The sequence below is a fragment of the Falco rusticolus genome, chromosome 7, assembly GCF_015220075.1.
Source record: "Falco rusticolus isolate bFalRus1 chromosome 7, bFalRus1.pri, whole genome shotgun sequence".
Taxonomy (NCBI): Eukaryota; Metazoa; Chordata; class Aves; order Falconiformes; family Falconidae; genus Falco; species Falco rusticolus.
Genome location: NC_051193.1, coordinates 12,731,364 through 12,750,463, shown reverse-complemented (window position 1 = coordinate 12,750,463; position 19,100 = coordinate 12,731,364). Strand labels below are relative to the sequence as shown.

General features: G+C 44.1%; 2 protein-coding genes across 4 annotated transcripts in view; both read right to left on the bottom strand.

Moving 5' to 3' along the window:
• LOC119150832 (cell surface hyaluronidase-like) overlaps positions 1-19,100 on the bottom strand; it is a 55,219-nt gene that overhangs the window by 9,799 nt on the left and 26,320 nt on the right. Inside the window, exons 17-18 of the mRNA XM_037393832.1 lie at positions 13,297-13,505; positions 1,826-2,008 (exon numbers count right to left, since the gene is read on the bottom strand). Coding sequence (XP_037249729.1) covers positions 1,826-2,008; positions 13,297-13,505 — 392 coding nt within the window. The remainder of the gene's footprint in view (positions 1-1,825; positions 2,009-13,296; positions 13,506-19,100) is intronic.
• The window catches only part of LOC119150785 (cell migration inducing hyaluronidase 1), a 114,923-nt gene that overhangs the window by 71,095 nt on the left and 24,728 nt on the right, over positions 1-19,100 (bottom strand). The window lies entirely within an intron of this gene.

The following is a 19,100-nucleotide window of genomic DNA, read 5'->3' as shown; positions in this document are numbered from 1 at the left end:
ATCTGCACTTGCCAAACTGCATCATCCTTCCCATTTCCCGACATCACCAACTGTCTTACAGCGGTGTGACGTCACACATTTATTGCAGAATGGGTCCTGCAAGGATGCAGGTCCAGCTCCCCTCTCATCCAGGCAATCTCATCCCCCTCACCAGGCAAGCAGGGTGTGGGGCAGCCCCTCTCCAGCCCCAGGCACCCCGGCTTCTCCCCAGCGTGGTGGCATCCCACCAGAGAAGGAGCAGCAGCAGTGCTTGGGCTGTTCTGCAGGCTTGCCTGGAAATATCAGCATCTCCCTTTCAGCTCTGTGCCTTGCACGGTCATGGCCCGCAGGCAGAGCTTAGCCCGAGGCATGCCTGACAAAAGCCTGAAGGCAGCCAGGTCTTCTGGCCTTCGGAATTTTTTATTTTTTTTTCTAGCTGTTCTAAGTATGTTTTCAATCGTGTTCGTTCTGCAGTTCAGGCTGAGGAAATTATATAAACAGCTCAGTTCAGCTCCAGGACCAAAAAGATATGTGAGCTTTAAAGGGATTTTTCATTCTATTTCTTTCAATACTAAATACTTGTTTCTATTTGTCTGGAGAAAGAATGAGTAAGCTTGGTTCCTTTCCAAGGATCCAGCATGTGGGGTTAAAAAAAGAAGGGGAAACATCCCACTCATTATGAAACAGTCTAAAAAACAGCAACAGGAAAAGAAAAAAAGCCAGTCCCGTAACTTCTGTACTCTAAAAGGCTAAAAAAAAATCACTGCTGAGTTAAACAGAGAACCAAAAGGCTGATAGTGCCAGGATTAAGTTAGGTTACCCCACCAATCTGCACGTACCAGGTCCAGATGGCTGCTGGCAGCCAGTGCCTCTTCCCCCACAGACCCACATGTGAAACCATTTTCCCAGCTATTCAGTGGTAAACAACCTGTTTACAGATTTTGGGTAACTCCCACCCCCCTCAAAAAAAAAAAAAAAAAAAAAAAAGGCAGGCAGGATTAATTAGTAAATTGTTATTTCACAATTCCTACAATGAGAGAGATCTGGCCATCAGCAAGGAGCCTGGTTAGCAGGAAAGACATTCTGGGATTTGATTGCTCATGTGTTATGATCAAATGAATAAATATATCCCATTTTATTTCAAATCTGGTGTTTGTGGATTGGTTCCTGAAGTATCTACTTAGTCAGGTGAGGCATCATGGGACCCATGGTTAGACCACAAAACACTTTTTTCCTCCCTAACTATTTTAGCTGACTGAGAAACGCAATTTCGTAATGTGTTTTTTTAACCGAAGGTGTCCTAGAGTCTTATAAAGATATTGCAAGATCTCTAGGACTCTCTTCATGCCTTCAAAATAAGAGATGTACTACGGTGCTCTCCTTTTCCCACAAAATCTGGGTTTTGGAAAGTGATAATTTTAGAAATCTCTCTTCATGGGAATATGAAGAAGTTGAACCCTCCCAAATGATCTCGGCGTTGAAGCTGCAGCAGTCATGAGAGGGCTCCTTCTCATGGCCCTTTGGGGTGCAGTGGGTTTGAACAAACATTTACACCGCACCCACACCTGTGGAAATCTGAGCAGGAGGGATGCCTAAAGGAGCTGGGCCCAGCCAAGAAATCAGCCATTCTCTTAACAGCAATGCAAATCCCTGCTCGGTGATTCAGGCACAGGCCTACCCCAGGCACTCCAGCCTGTACATCCACTGTGAAATGCCATCAGTGAAAGGACCAGGCAAGATGAATGGGCTTGAGGTTTAACTATGAGGAAGGGAAAGGACGTGCTGGGACTGGTAAGAGAAAGACCCTGAGGGTTTGCTGCCCGTGCAGGGGCAATGCAGGGCTCACCCTGATGCTCTGTCAAAGTAGAAGAGCCGCTCGCCGGTCCCATTGAGAGCGCTGGCACGGGAAGGAGCAGCGAGGTAGTGCTTCACGCTGTGCACCGTCCCTGTCCGTCGCTGGTAGATATCTGCCACCACCTGAAACACGGCTTCTCTGGGATAGCAGAGGGCAACGCACAGCCAGTCTCCTCTGTTGGCAAAAAGAGGAGGCAGGGGGAAAGAGAGAAAATGCATTTAAGGGCTTGAGTGCAAGAGAGATGGTCTGCAGCCAAGAGTACAGTCTTCAGGGGAAAACAAAGAAATGTCCTTTGAGGTTCTCTTCCTCCTTTAAAAAAACATAACAAATCCTCAAAGCCAAAGAAAATCACATTTTTTTGCTTCGTCTGGAAACAATGGCTGCTTATTACGAAGGTCTGATCCAGAGACCCCAGCTGACCTCAGAGGACTTTGAGTCAGGTGCCAGGATGGCTTAAAATGAGAGATTTTCTCTTCCTTGCCCCATAAGGCTGAGATACAACCAGTCACATACCCACTTGTGTCTCCTGAGGCAGCCGGGGCTTGTTTCAGTTCATCCGGAGCTGCTGCGGGAGAGGGAACCGGCATCCAGCAGACATTTCACCGGGGGCACAGATTCAGGAATTAGAAAGTAATCTCCAGCTTGAACCAGAGCCATGGTCTAAAGAGACCTGCTTCCTCCACTTTACAGCAAAGTTTATTATTATGGTTTCCATTAAAATCTCCCTCTCCCCGTCTCCTTCTTCAGCATCAGTTAGAATAACGAAGGGTGAAGTTAAATCATCTTTTAACTCTTGTCTACCACACTTTCGGCACACTCATTTACCAGAAAGATCGTCCCCATGGCTTTCCTTTATCCTGTGATTTGCATTGCTGCCCTCATGGAGAGAAAAACCGGCTCCACACTAGAAACTCCAAACAAGACACAGAGCCAAAAGATGCAGTTTGGATACAGACGGAAAAGCATCCTCCACAAAAGATCCTGACACCCTTCCCTGTCTGTGGGATGCACTTGTACTGTGCAAAACAGAGAGCCACAAGAAGTTTACGCTTCAAAAGAAAACCTGAATGCCAAGATAATTAGCTTAATTTTATTTTTTCCTTTCCACCCTCTGAAGTGGCTCAGCATGCCACACCAAGGTGCCTGAACCAGTACTGTGGTTAGCTTTCCTTTATAATATCAAAACCATCCAGGCTTTAAAAGTATTCTTTTAACTACCTGGCTTCCTGGTTAAAACATGAGAATATAAATTTGGCTCACAGAAAGACAAATACCACCTTCACTGGCTGTCGTTCTGGGTCCTGCAAAGCTCTGGAAGACAAAAGTTTCTCCAAAGGCTCCCCTGAAACGACCCGCCACCCATCCCTGCATTAAATGGGGGGACACTGCTTCGATTTGGAGAAATCTGGGAATCTGGATACCTAGACCTCTACTTTGTATTACACATGGAGAACACAAAAGCAAAGCTATTTCAGCCTTTTTCTGGTTTTCTCATTAAAACCAAACAAAACTATCTACAGGATGGAAGAGGGGACAGGCTGTTCTAGAATAATAAATCAAAGCTGCACAAAGACCCGTCAGCTTAAGCCAGATACTGCCCTCTAGATTTTAACCAACTCCAGCTGTGTCATAACACAGGACAGCTAGAAAACAGATATATTTTCAGATGATTTGGCCTCCGACTAGAGGAAATGAAAGAAATGCACCACAGCCATATTTGTGGAATATTTTTAGGATGGAGTCCCAAGACATTTGGCTGTTTCATAAGGGTGATTTGCATTGCGTTAGCACATTTCACCCCCTGAAGACACTGTCACAAAAAGGGCTTGTCATCTCCCTCGGATGCTGGGAACCAGCTTTGGTGCTGTGCTACACTGACTGCTGCCTCCCTGGGGAATGAAAAAAGCACTAGAAAAGGAAACTGGATGCTGAAAGAAAAAGAAAAAAAATAAAGTGTGAAAAAACCCACAGCTGCGACAGTCTTGAATTGCTGGGGCATTTGGGAATATAAGCGCTAGTGTGCACGTGAGCAGGCTGAGTGCAATGCTGAAATAAACTAAATCAAGATTGAAAAGATCAAATGAAAAGCACCTACTTCGGAGTTTGTGGAGCAAACAATGGAAATAAGTACACTCCCACAACAAAGGGCTTGGGAGGAGGTGGGAGAAGGGGCAGTATTAGAAGTTATCCTTTAGGTACATATAGGAAAGAATAAGGTGGTTATTTTCTCTTTAATTTAGCGGTATTTTAACAGTTTCCTATTTAGTTCTTTACTTCAATTCTGTTTCTTCAGCTTGTACAAGGTCCACCGTAAACCTGTCCAAATACCTGGCTGTGTGGCTGGACTGGGCTCCATCCTCTCCAGGAAAAGCAAAGCAAGAAACATCAGCACTGCTGCGGGATGGTCCGCAGGGCTCTGCCTGGCAGCTGGCCGGCGGAGGGGGGGTAGATGCCTGTTCTCCAGCCATTGCCAAAACCCAGGGAGAAATGCAACCTCAGGCAACAAGCAGTAATGAGGCATGGGACGCCTTGGACACTGCGTTCAAAGTCAAACAGATGTGCGTGTGCCTTTCTCAGCCACGGCGCTGGCCACCAAGGACCTCCCGGCTGGGCCACAAGTGCAGGAAGCCTTCCTCTCTCAGGGTGGTCAATAAGCTGGAGCTTCTGCTTTATGCCTCTGCTTAAACCTCGCCATTCTGTCTTATTTACAAGCTGCTCCTCTGGGGTGAATATTTGTAGGCACAATCGGAAAAATTTGAATCAGCCTAAATATCTTGCAGGGCATTTGGTCCTTGTTCTGCCACTCTGGGTACTGGCATGTCAGCTGGGATCTGCCCAGGTGCGCCGGGGGCTCGGGGACACACACGGCACTAGCAAGAAGGGAAAACACTGAATTCATAATGGATCCCAAATTATGAATTCCGGGTAATTTCAGACCCCAGCCCAAATGCTGTGGGAACATCTGTAGCTTTAGATGCTCCTATGCTTAACTACCAGCACAAACTAAGGGGAGAGAAATCATTTAAAACACAAGGGGTAGAAGCCAGACTATAGATAAACAAAATGCTGTCCAATGTAGCAATACACAGGACATTATTTATTTTTTTTTTAAATTTTTATTCTTAGGAGTTTCTTACAAGAGAAACAAAAATATTCTCAGGTGGAAAGTCTGACTTTAGAATTAGCTGTCAGTTTAAGGGAAAGTCATATTAATATGCGTAGGAAACTAACTTGAGCTATTTAAGATATTTTCACCCCAAAACTAAGTAACTGTTCACAATCTTTTTTAGTGATAAACTATAGTTCATTTTATAAGTAAGGAACATTCTTCTTTCTTTTTTTTTTCATTCTTGCTCTTAATCAGGCCAATATTTTCCTATGTGTTTTTACCAAAAAACCCACCAAAACCTGGCATTTGAAGAAGAAAAGTGAAATATGCGCTAGCAAAAAGTCAGTGGTTAGTGGGTCCTAACAGTTTCAAATGCCACTTGGAAAATTTTTGAGAGTCTGGCAACACCAGCCTGTATAAAACTGACGCTTCTGCCCCTCTGTTACTGTCATTCAACAGTCCCCACAGGGTGTTTCATGCATTTTTATGAATGTATTTAGCCTGCTTATTTCCTTTTGGAAATGGCTGGATGAAACAAACCCGAGAAGCCTTCCTTTTTTCACCAGGATATTGGCATTTGCAGTTCTGGCATTTGCAGTTCTGGCTCTTTCAGGTGAAGCAAAAACATCAGACAAAGTGTTAAAAGAGTATTCTTAGGTTTTGGCAATAAGCAGGCTTCCTGGGATAAGCAAAAACAAAAAAAAGGATGAGGGAAAGGCAAAAAAGCAGGCAAGAGGTTTTCTGTTCTCGGACATGTGGTAGATACAGATCTGCACGTACACACATACATACCTCATTTACAACCCTCAGAACACCCCCCCAGTTCAACCCCAAACTCCCAAAGGCAAAGCCACTCAAGGAAACGTGATCAAGCAGGCAAAGGAGGGGAGATTTTTGCAAGTGGTGGGATGTAAAGTGAGTCATGGAACTTGGAGATGAGATTTGGCTGGAGTAAACATAGAAGGAGTGCATATCTGGGGCTCCCACCTCCTGCGAGGGGACAAATAACACTTGTTCAACCCTGTGAACATGCCCCTTAACTACATCAGATGGAGCATCATTCCTGGGCAAATGAGTATGATCTGGCCGTGATTGCTGGTTATGCTGGATGTCAGTCCTGGCTGTATTTTAGCAAAGGGAACCTCTAAGCTGGTGATTATTCTAGCAAACAGCCCCACCATGTTTATTGACATGGTGTGTCACATAGCTGATGACCATGGAAGTACACGGTCCAAATCCTGATCTCACTGATGAAAATCTGGGGTAAACTGATGAGGGAATGCCATGGAATACAACTAAAAATTACTTACTTTTTCCTTGGGCTCAAAAAAAAAAAAAAGAGTTCCATCCAGTGAGTCAGTCTCCCCCAACTGTCATTTCTCCTATTTAAAAACAACCCCTCCAACATTTTGGTCAACATCTACATGAGCTGAACCTCCAAAGGAAGTAAGACAACTGGGAATTTCAGACTTTCCCATGGCAGATATCCCCACATGCTGCTTCGGTAAGTTTCTCTCTCACAGGCTGAATTTTGAACTTCAAAAGACAAAAAAAAGCAAAGCCAGCATTCAGCCTCCAACCCATCCCACACACAAATCACAAGAGGTTGATGCTCCTCGCTGTCAGTCAGCATGAAGCTGGTTTTTTTCTCCCAAAGTGTCTCCCGACCTCACAACAACCTGCCCAGCACCAGGTTCAGTCTCCTCTGGCACAAAACCTGCTGTCAGAACAAGCCAGCTCCTCTCCAGCTAGCATCACTGGTGGGGAGAACAGTGTGAGAAATACCCACACATCTCACAAGTGCTGAGAAGAGTGGAGGAAGGGCTGCAAAGAACCTGGCTCACGTCCTTACCTCTTTCTCCCAGTTCAAGCTCCTTTCCTTGAACCCATGTTTCCCATCAGCTCCCTGCAGCTGTTGCTTGCTCCTTCTCTTTTTCTAGATTTCTTTTTCATTTTTCTGCCTTCAACTCCAGTCCATTAAACACATCCAAACCCCCTGCGATGATAAACACAGCTACTGGGCAAACATCCTGCAATTTTTTTCAGGACCTTGTTATTAAGGATAGACTCCTCTGGAAGACCACTTTCTGTGGGAATACTAACAAGTCAGGTCTGTGTTTACCTAAGCAGAGTTGTGCGTATTGGGATTTAAATGCCTTTCCTAAATGTTGTCATTTAGGAAAAGCCATTAAAAATTCAAAGGCATAGGCCATCTCTTAATATAAATTATATTTTCTAGTTTTACCCACGTGCCTCCTTAGGCAAAAAGAATGTGACTTTTGCTTTTGAGAAGCTCAACCCATTATAGAAGGGATCCTGCCCTGAGGTACACTTGTGTCGATATTCATGAAACCAGGACATGACGCAGCCAGCATTTGGCTCAGAGACAACTGTATTCCAGCAAAAATAAGAACTTCCTGCATTTAAATACAGTACACCATCTTATCATCTTTTTTCCCACCCTATATGTTTTCGTGGAGGAATCACATTCCAATTTTTTAATGTATCCCCAAGTACCCTGTCGCTGACTATTGTGAATTTGGTGTATTCCTGCTGCTGTGCCGCAGAAGCACGTCAGGTCAGGAGAAGCTGGTGGCCCGGAGGAGACCCAGTGGACCAGGAGAAGGGTGAAAGCAAGGAAAAACCTTCAGTTTCATGTGGCAGACTTCTAAGTGATGAGCAGCTTTGTTTGCCATGGCCACCTGGGGATTGTTTTATGCTCAGATGGCTCTAATTCATGCTGTAAAAGGATCATCTCAGGAAGGACAAGCCTCCTCAGAGTCACCTTGTTAATCCCAGCTGCTGCCACTGGGCCAGCTGCAAACACAAGCCACAGAAGACAGAGAGCAGCAAGGGATGCAGGGGGATAAGCAAAGATGGGGTTTTAGCATCACCTGAACACAGCCATGTCACCACCCGCTTCGGCCCAGCTGTACTAAAACGGTGCAATCTGCAATCTGGTGTTCTGGCAAACGGTTTTGTTTCTTTCCAATTTTTTCAAAAATATCTTGTGGCTTTCATCTATGGGTTGACCTGCGGGTAATTTAGGGGATTTAAATAGACAGAAGGGAATTGAAATATATCTGCTGACTTCTGTGTTGTGTGGACGATTAACTCTGAATCACAGATGTTATCAGGAGGGGCAGGCTATGAAACCCAAGTAGCACTTTACTTATTATTATTATTGGAAATAGCAGTGGTGTTACTTGTGTTACATCCAGGTCTGGGGGATCGAGGTCAGAACACATGTATGTACAAGAACAAGAAAGCAGTCACAGCCTTGAACTGTTAGCTCCACTTTGAAATACTAATTTTGCCTTCCTGTGCCTTTATCAGTCTGGGAAGCAAGAGGAAAAGCTCACGTAGAACTAATCTGATAAAGAAACAATTTTGGAAATATCCATAAACTGGGCAAGTCTGCAACAAGTACATTCTAGCCTTGTCTTGTTATCTTTGTTTTCCTCCAGACCTTATCACCACTAAGGAATTTTATTGCAGAAATGACAAGTAGCTGGAAGTATGAATCAGGCTGGCATTGAATAAGAAGCTGTAGGAAAAACACCTGCCTACACAACACTGACAAATACAAATATAATGAGTCCCTCAGAGTCTCAGTACAGATACGGGCTGCAGAAGTTTGCTTGCACTGAAATCTCCACCTTTGGAGGGGTTGTAGCACCCTGGAGGCTTTAGATCACTTGGCATCCAAAGGCTCCGCTATTTTTAATGAACAATTTAGACACAAGCTCATTCCAGGGTCTTGAATTTTCAGACAATTAAGATTATTCACTGGTGAATATGATAACAAGCCCTAGTGCAGAGCTCCAGCCTAGCAAACACAGGAGTATTTGCCACCGAGTACCTGTGCCCATCCCTGCACAAACACCGCAGCAGGGGAAAGACTGGACATGAGCCCAAGCACACACACGGACATCTGCCCTTGTGCTTGCTGTTGACAAGAAATTTGGCCCTGCCCTGCCAATTTTTTTTTTTTTTAAAGTTCTCAGAAAGATCTGGCTCCTGCAAGAAGGCACCAAAGAACACCAGTATTATGAGCCTCACTGTACCCCTCCAGGTGAGGGTAAGAGGGTGGCTGTGCAGAGAGCCTGGGGAAGGCTGCCCTGCACTGTCCTTGGAGCCAGCATCTCTCAGGAGAGGTGCAGTACTAGGAAACACCTCTGCTTGCAGGACTGTGACAATCTATCTACAAAAAAATACCCTCTGTATACCACTAGCTGCTTAAGTTTCCCCGAATTCTCTGTCAAACCACAACAGAGAGCCCTAATAAGGGAAATCCCTTCCCTCTGAGCCTTGACAGACCGTGTACAGAGATATTTGCCTGCGCTCATTAAAAACAAGGCATGTTTAATCTAATTGCCACTGCTTTTCAGGCTGCTTCAACAACACAACTTATTACACTATGCTTCAGATATGTGCTTTAAGGAGATTTAATTCTTATCCTTAGATGAGCTGATAGCCCAAAGAAGCCTGGCTGACTTACTGAACGGCACTGTGCCTGTGGTAACAGTATTTGCCTTAGCTGCTTCTGCGATTAGAAAATTTGCACAGGCACAAAGCCTAGGTCATTAAGCCGAAGGACTTAATTTATGACTGCTTACTGTATGAAGTGCCAATCTTTGTACTGTTTTCCAGCACCTGAAAAGAGGCACTTACTTGCAACCAAATAATGTTTTCCAGCCTCTCCTGGCTTACCAGCCTCTCCCCACTCTTGTAACAAGCTCGATGCTCTCTGCAGGCCATCGTACTTCAGGATAGTGATTTTGTGGAAAGCCATTAACTCAGTCTTACAAATAATTCTCATACTTCTGTGAAGCAGAAAAAAAAAAAAAAGCAGCCAAGAAAACACACAAACAGCTCTTAGGGAGCAGAAACTGCTCCAACAAAGAGATGAAGCTCATGGAGAGGGCGTCTGAGATCTCCGTTTATGAAGATTTCACACAGGCTTTATGCCTGATGAGAGCAACCCTCAGCAGAATCTGGACTGGTTCTGGTGCACGCTTCATCCCTGGTCATTAAAATTCCAGCCAGCACTCTCCTTCTGTTCTCTTGCCAGAACATTCAGAAGTTATTTGTCCTGCATTACCTCTTTCCAGAAGCATCAATACCCAGCTGCCTTCTCATCCTCACAGGGAAACTCCCACCCATTATACAGACAACCCTATCTATAGCTACAAAAGGCATTTCTGCCGAGACAGCTATGTTCCCCAGCAGCCTGAAAACACAGCCTGTGGGTCTCCACATGGCTTTATATTTGCCCATCAGTCAGCTAGTGACACAGCTACCCTGTTGAATGCAAACATGTACGTTGCTCACTGGAAGGGGAGCTGGTGGGCGTTAAACCGCTCGTTGGTACCACGTGGCTGGAGACGGCAGCATGTGGAGGCACAGCAATTGTGTTTGGTTTAGCTACATATTTTGATGGAAGTGAAGAAGCTGTAGAATTACTCTAATTGGTGCAAGGGAGGTACAAGTACCGCAGCAACCCTCCTGGTGCCCACTGCAGAAAGAAAAAGGTCTGCTCAGTGACTATGCTCTAACTGATGTCCTCCTCTGCTGAGTAAATCCACCTGAGCAGTGCCTCTGAACTCACTGGGCAAGATCTGCAGCTCACAGCACTGCCAGTTTCAGCTGAGCCATGTGAATTCATCCCGACCAGCCCCTGCCCACGCCAGGAATCTGGATGTTCCAGTCTTTTAATAGATGTCTGAACTGGCATGACTTCTACTGGGTCTTTCTACAGTGTTTCAGAGGCAGGGAAAGCGTTAATCATGCAACTACTCAACATCAGCGCTATGCCTGACCTCCACAGAAATCCAAATCCTGGTACACATCTGCCTGTCAAATTCCTTATTTCCCCTCTGACCTTCCTTTAGCCAGCATAGAGCAAATCACTCCAGAAGCGTGAGGGCTGTCTAGCTGCAAAGGCAGCATCCTGGATACAGCTATCCATCATTTTACAATGACAACACTAAAAATAGTTTAATTGTTCACTCAGGTTTTGTCTGAAATTACTAATCCTAAAATACCGACATGAAAGTTCATCAAACATTTTTTTGGTTTGCCAAAACATATTCACATATTCTGCACAGATGTTAATAGCTTATTTTTGGCAGATTGTTCAGTATTTTGGATTAAAAAAGAATAAACAAAACATAAAGCCACTTGAGACAGGTGAAAGTTTTCCCCAGTTTTCTAACTGATTACTCTGGGCTCCACAATCTGAGATTTCTTCCATTCCAGAAAGGACTGGAATACAATGTTTAAAAAACATTATACATGGAACTGCTTAGGCAGGCACTTGTTTTCTTCCAGCCTCCTAAATCCTCTTTTTCACCTCAGTTCCTTAACCCTTCCACAGAATTCTCATTTCTCCATGTTTCTGCATGCAGTCTGGACATTTCACTATTGCCACTGCACCAGCCTTACGTCTCGTGGTAGTTTGCATCCAGCATACTTGAGGTGTACACAGAGCAGCCACATATTTAATTCCCAATTACTCCTTAGCAAGATGCTCTAAATGAAATGAAGTAAAATTGTGGTTTTCCTTCATTACAGTATATTTCTTGTTTACAGTTCTTCAAAACACATACCTCGCCAACTGTTCCTGCATCAGAAAAATTTACAAACCTTTGCCCTGTTTAACACAAGACCAAGAGAACCACAACCACATTGTGGTTTTCAATAGTAAAACGTAGTGAAGTTGCTGCTTGAACAAGAGCTAAACTTCAAGCTGAGTTTTACCAAAGACCCAGAGTGCTGCCTTCAGATTTGAATCACTGTGCTTGAAAGACCATGGGCCAAAGCTTTGGCAAGTATTAATTGGCACAGTGACAGAGTAACCACCAGTTACCCAGCAGAAGACTTGGCTCTGCAACCGCAAGGAAATAACTAATCATTTTAAGACAGATAATAATTGAAAAGCTCGGCTTCCCTGAGAGTGACTAATGGGTTTTCCTCTTCCTTAAAGTGCACCAAGATCTATTAACACAGAAAAGCAGCGATTTAATTCCAATAATTCCTCTGTGACAGGAGTGTCCAAACACTGATCCTCCAGCAACTCGGTCACAGCCCCACAGCTACTACATCTTTAAATCAAGAGGACCAGGTATTTGTCACTCCCCACAACGGGCACTGCAGAAAGAGAAAACGCTGCCCTTCCCAGCTACATTCCCATGGGAATTCATAATGGGAACTAAGGACAGTATTTTTCCCCAAACTTCTTCAGGTCCAAAGTTCAGGGGAACCAAACACAGCTCAAGCTTTTGCCAAAACTGTCCTAAGCTAAAACCACCGCAGCGACGCTCTGCTGGAGGAGCAGCGCATGAGTGTGGGGTTTGGTGGATAATACTGGAGGGACTTAGGAACCCGCCAGATTTACCAGCAGTATGTGCTGCTTCACATCCTCGGTGCCTCTGACTTCTTTCACATCAAACTGTCTAAAATCTGCTTTGCAAGCCTGTGCCTGTGTCTGGCTGGGTTGTATGTACCCATGGAAGATTTCATTTGCATACCTCTGTCCTTTTATTGTATTGTGTTTTTATCAATAACCAAAGGAGTCACATAAATTGCAGGACCCAAGGGGATGGCTAGGTTTTTTTGTGGTGCTCATCTCCTGCAGCGTCTCCTCTGCACCAAGCACGGCGATGTCTGTCACTGCTAAGCTGGTAGGATTGCAGGACTCTCCTAACCAGTGCAAAGCACAAGTCATTTCACTAAAGTAAGAGGAATGGTACTAAAACCCATAAATTAACTTATGCAAAATGAAATAGACTGCAAGGGAAAAAAAGCAGCATCTACAATGGATATACCCTGCTTTTATATAACTCTAGAAGAAAACATGGGATATAAATACAGCATAGCCTACAATTTTGCTGTACTGAGTCCTAATGTTTTTAAACTTCATGTAAAAAGAAACAGTGATTACAGTGCTGTTTGGATTACCAAAGATGCAAAGCTCTGTGCACATTCTGATGTATTTCTGCACTTTATATATATAGGAGATAAATTATGTGTGCAGCAACTAGTACAAACAAATGAACAAGAGCCAGAGCTCTTCTGGAGACATTTCAGGGACAGCAGGCCAGGACTAACTTGGATTCTGTTTCAAAACTTTCTGGAAAGAGAAATGTCTCTGCACATCAAAAAAGCTGAAATAAAGTGAAAGCAGAGGCATCATCTCTTTGCATCCGTAAGTGCCAGCCATTAACACCTTGCTTCCACGCCCTCAGAAATTGCTGAGACATTTGAAAGGTCATTTGCGAATATCCTGAGAAATTGTTAAAGCACCAGACAGTTTGAAAAGAGAGCATTTTCTAGCAAAATAGGGCAGTACCTGTTGAAGTTGATCGGGTACAGGATAATATCCTCAGGTGCTCTGCCATCCCACTGGATGATATAAGTCTGTTCCAGCATGACGACAGGCTGGTACTGCTGGTATGGAGCTCCTCTGTTCACGCCTTGCAGCCGCAAGGGATGGGAATGGTATGCTGCTCTGGCAATGAGTAAGGTCAGATTCTCAGGGCGTCTGGCCTGAATATAAAGCTGAGGGTGAAAGGAAAATGACAAACATATCCATTAAACCAGCCAGGCGCAGCCATAACATGTGCATTTGATCACTTTTGCCTGCAAACGGTTTTTGCCAATGAAGAGCTCAGAACATTTGGAAAGTTGCTGAAACATTTCCAGTTCAAATAAAAAGGTAAAACAGAAATAGCATCTGCTGCCATTCGTGGGGACACCGTGAAGTGAGATATGAATTGTACAGCACCATAAAAATGTTCACTATTCAGAATCTTAAGGGAGAAGGGTAATCAAGGAAATATTGCAAAGTAACTCTTTTTTATGAATTCAAATAACTGCACTTTAAAAACAGGCTTATTCCATTGAAAATACAGAAAACTTGAGTTATTTCAATGGGCTTTGGATTAGGTCCAGGTATCTAATGGAATCCACATCTTTTCTCTCAAGTAGCAGACTAGGCTGGAATTTGGGGGGCTAAAACTTGATGGCTTGACTGTATGACCTTACAGACTAAATACTGTGTTCCATAGGTTTCAGCGGAGAGCTCTTCTGTGCAGGGACCAACAGATGCCCTTGGCCTGTAGTTCAAAACAAACTACACCCCAGCTGTATGCTTTTTCTGTCCTGCCATCACTCAAATGAAGGCAAATTCATGTGGCAAATGTTAGTTTTAAGGCTGAACACATGATGTTTACCTGCGTCTGCCGGGGTGAAATTCCATTGCAAAAGGAGGATGCACAACCCGTCATATAATCTGTCTCGGCATGCAGGGTTGTGGCAGACAGCTTGTCATATACCTTGAAGGGTTTCAAAAGCAGCAAGGACAGGTGAGGACACCTATACTTCTGCTTCCTTCACTCTCCCGCACAGTGCTCTTTACATCACAAACTTAAACTATCCAACATAAAAATCCACATTAGCTCAGAAATGTCTGAGCTTCTGAGCATCCATCCAGCACAATTGTTTTTAAACAGTTTCTGCCTTTGAGGTAGAGACTCCATCTATCAGGATATCTGCCTTCTAATGCAGGGCTATGAGACCTCGGCCCCTCATACCTCCATGCCTGTCTCTCCCCTTCTTGTCTACACAGACAGAAAGCTCTGCAAAACCAGACTCTCTCTCACTGGTTTATATATGGGCTTATTTTAGTTGAGGTTTCTAGCTAGTTCAGCCCCTAGTTCCAGTTTCACGCTCAGAAGGACTCTGTGCTTGCATCTGCTCCTGCTGCTGAGCTTGTGCTCCTCAGGACCTCCAAAAGACAGCCCACCTCCGCCTACCCCCCACCTCACCCCAAATTCATCAGCCTCATGCTGAATGCTCAAGTTAAAAATTTGGGTCTCTTGCCAAAGAAATAATCCCAAAACGGTTGTAAATATTTCTTGGATATTCAGCCCACTCCTCCTTTTACACCATTGCACTTTAATGATGAAAACCTGTCCTGAGTGGTATCTGCAGACCCTTGAAGTGTATCGCAGAATTGCATTAAACAGGATTTTTTCCTGATGGCTGAAACTATTGATCAAGTAATTCACTCCAGCCTCTGAGCAGCAGCACATTTGCTCGTTCATGATGGATCAAGGAAGAATAACTGTTTTTACAGTCTGATAAAAGACCTCTTGTATCTACGAAACCAAGGAGGAAAACCTATTTTCCCTTCACATTCAGACCATGATTAGAAAGTCAGTAGCAGGGAATGTAACAAACCACATTTCAATCTCATTTGTCCCCACCCAGATGGGGAAGTGCTGAGGTTGGATCAGGTAATCAGTAAGGTACCTTCAGACCTGAAATCCCATCGATGTATTAATTGTTCTCAATCAAAACAGCATTTTGTGACAAAAAACGGTTGGAATGAACTCTGATACTGCAAAATAATACCCCACTTGTGTCTTTCTGAGTAAGAGGCAAGAGTTTCTGTTCCACCACCAGAAACTTTCACATTATTTCCTTCTGTGTCCTTCAAGCACAGAATGTTACGATGGTAGCTGCTGTGCATTTACCACAAAATTAAATGCACCAATAATAAAATAAATGAAGAAGGGAAGGAAATGCATTCAATGAGCTCCAAAAGTTCCTAAATTACAGACTACCAAGAACAAACGTTTCTTATAGACCTTGAGGTACTTGGGTAAAAAGAAAAAAAGAGAGAGCGAGAGTGCTATGCATGGCCTAAGCTGCTCTCTACAACGGTTGTTAATGAATTCAAGAAAGTGCTGGAAGAGTTTGCAGAGTGCTTCAGTAAGATGATGAGGAAAGCGTGTCAGAGATTTGCTGGAAGCGTTTTCCTCCAAGTGCCGAGGGAACAAGTCACAGGTCTGACACTCAGGATAACGGTGACAGCTGTTTTGAGAACAGTGATTACTAGAACAAGGGAAAATGCCACGTCTGTGTTGACAGAAATATCTGTGGACTGGCTTTGTCTCCAGCAATGACCAACAGTGGCCACTGAGAGAATGCCTTAGAACTGCAAGCCACCAAAGATGTGATTTTCAGTCCCACAGAAATACACATGTGTATCCAGTGGATCTTACAAAACATCTACCCCTAAAGGAGGCCACATGTAGCTGATCAAGCAATGTAAACCCTACACGAAGAGGCTCTTGCCCAGGTGGAGCATCGCTAGTCAACAGGGCTCTGACTGGGAGCAGGGAGGGACTAGCTGAGATGTTTCCTGCAGCAACTGGGCTCAGCTCTGGAATCAGTCCTGGTGGCCTGGTCCTTCTTGAACACACCAAGCTGCACAGAAAGCAGCACCCCACATTTTCCCATTCGTCCCTTTCTCTGGGCCTCTCCCCTCAGGGAAGAAGGGACAAGAGGGGAATCCAATCCCTGTTCATGAAATCCCTGACCTCCCTTCTGTGATGCTGACTCACGTCAGTCCTAGTACTTGCGTTTTGTTACCCCTTTAGGACTGCAGTCAAGATGAATAGATTACTCAAGAAAAATCCCAGGAGATCCATCCACCAAAGGCTGCTTTTAATTCCTAAAGAGATGAACAAAGTAAAAAGAACCTTTTGAGCTCCACTGGCCCCAGGTCGGTGAAACATCAGCCACTGTCCCAGCATAGTGCTCTCAGGATGTCACCGCGTGGCCGCTTTCTTCCTAAGCCTTTACTCCGTGACACCTTTACTGGTTCAAAATGAACTTGGAAACCTTTATCACTTTTCTTCCGTGTATCTACCTTTGCAGGGCCAAAATGCTTGTGAGTAGGAGCAAAAAGGAGAGCAGCAAGATAATTTTTTCTGGAATGAAAAATCCATCTTCCTTAGCAACACCTCCACAATTTTTGGTTAGCTCTATCAAAATATATACAAGAAGAAAGTGGGTCATAAAGATACTTCAAAATATGAGAAGTGGTGATAGCTTAATGTAGTAGGAGAAGAAAAGCTAGTTAACATGTTATAAAACGCAAGCCTTCTACTTGCCTGGAAGGTTTAATGGACATAGTTGTCATTTTAGCTGCTTAACACTTCACGCTAAAAGGATGTGTCAGATTTCCCTGTGCTTACATGGCAATTCTCCCAAGTAGGTTGTGAAACTGAGAAGATAAGTTCTTTTACAATTCATGGGGGATCTGCTATTCAACTGGATAGCAAGTATGGAGATAAGCAATACACAAAGTACTGGAACAGTGAGAAAAGGTCTGCTTGCCTTCTGGTTTCTTTAACATTGCTTTTGTCCTGCTGTGCTGTCAGCTGTCAAGCTGGGGCAAAATACCTTAAAAATGAGATGCTCAAAACATACCTTCTCCCCATCAAAAAGGATATTTTCCCAGGGCAAAACATTTTCTGTACGAAACACCCAAGTGAAGACTTTAAAGCTCTTCTGAAAAGAAAAAGAAATGTATCTTTCTTTCTCTAAGACATGCTAGGACATGCTAAGGTGTCATTGATATCAGCAAGATAACTTTGGCTTTTCATCGGTATACATCAGAGATCAAAATTGGACCTCTTTGTTCAAATACGGACACCATCAGCTGAAGAATATCTTGCAGGCTTTTCCTTCTTCCCAGTCTGTGAGGTGCTGACAGTCCTCAAGAACTGCAGATACCTGGGTTTGAACGGTTAGGCCTGGGGTTAGAAAAGCACCGTTCGCTACATGCCGCCTCTCTTGCTTGCTTTACATTGAGAAGCATCAGTACCAAACCCAGCTACAGGTACTGAGGACACAATACCAGCTGGAGGTATGTAACCTGGGGATGCAGGACCGGTGCACTTGCAAACATTCGCTGCAGAAACAGAGCTAACAGGAGTGGAATAATTTCTGTTTTAGCTGCCTGTAGAAAGGTAGTGACTAAGCGAACTGGTGAAAAGTCAACAGCATTTTCTAAAGTATTTTATAATAGCAAGGCATTAATTTTTTGTTAATTTGAAACTGACACTAATCTAGTTACATGGCAGTTTCTTAGAAGAGCCACACCTTGTTAAGCTTATAAAAGGAAATAGCACATACTGCCAAAATCTCTGCTTGTTTTAACAAAGACTAATACCAAAAAGGAGAAATTTCACAGCATCTCCTGATGAGTTGCTGTAAAGTCTGCAAGAAAGCAGTAAGTGCACGGCTTCAGCTACCCGGTGGGAGCCAAGGCACTTGCCTTACAATTTATATAAAATTCAGAAATGGTTTAGGAATCTCATTTATATTTTAACCAGTAATGCAGGTGTTGAGGAGTCTCTGGCTCCGTGCTTTGGAAATCTCACCCAGCTATATGGAGAGAACTATGGGATGAGCCTCTCCCTACATTTTTCTTTTATTACTGGCTCTTGCACCAGCTGCTGGGACACCAAGGACCTCAGTGCCCTGCTGGCAGAGTCTGAGTGACTCACAGAGATTACCAGATGTGGTGCTGCCAACTCTTGTGATTTCCCTGTGAGTCTCCCCCTATTTAGTGTTCTTCCTTAAAGCCTCACTTTATGTACATTACAACATGAGAGTTTCAGCTGTCGCTAAAAAGCATAGGGGCTGGTCTTGTTTGGACTACAACAACCCTACAAGCTCCAGAATCAACAGACCCGATAGTTCTTGCTTGGGTAAATTTCACTATTTTAAACTGGTCCCAGAACCCTTCTTTGGTAGCAAAAGGCAACACTGCAAGCAAAGCACAAGGCATTTCTTAGTGCTCTCTGCTGAAGGAAGGTCTTAGACACCATGTGGGAAAGGTGGCATGATGCTTCTTGGAGGTGGTGGAGAGTAGGGACCACAAACCAAGCACAGGAAGGTGGGATGTCAACCTGAGCTGCTGGATTAAAACACCCTCAGGACCATCTGTCCCCAGGATTTTGTGGAGCTAGAAACACTGCCACAGGAACTGGTTTTCCCCAGTCATTTTCTTTCCTTGGCAAATTACATCCAGGTGAGGAAAAGCATGAGAAGTGAATGAGAGAAACCAAGCAAAAAGAAATTAATCGAACTCTAGGTGCTTTGCTCAGAAAGAATCTGCCTGCAACGTTAGCTGAAGGACCTGGATCTCATTTCTCCATGCCAAGTAGCCCATCCCCAGGCTGACTATCTTGGGCTCAGTTCAGCAGTACTGTAGGAGTCATTATTTCCTTGAACTGAGAGGACATTTTCACCTGCTTGCACTAGGGAAGGATGAAAGATGTTGCCTACCAGAGC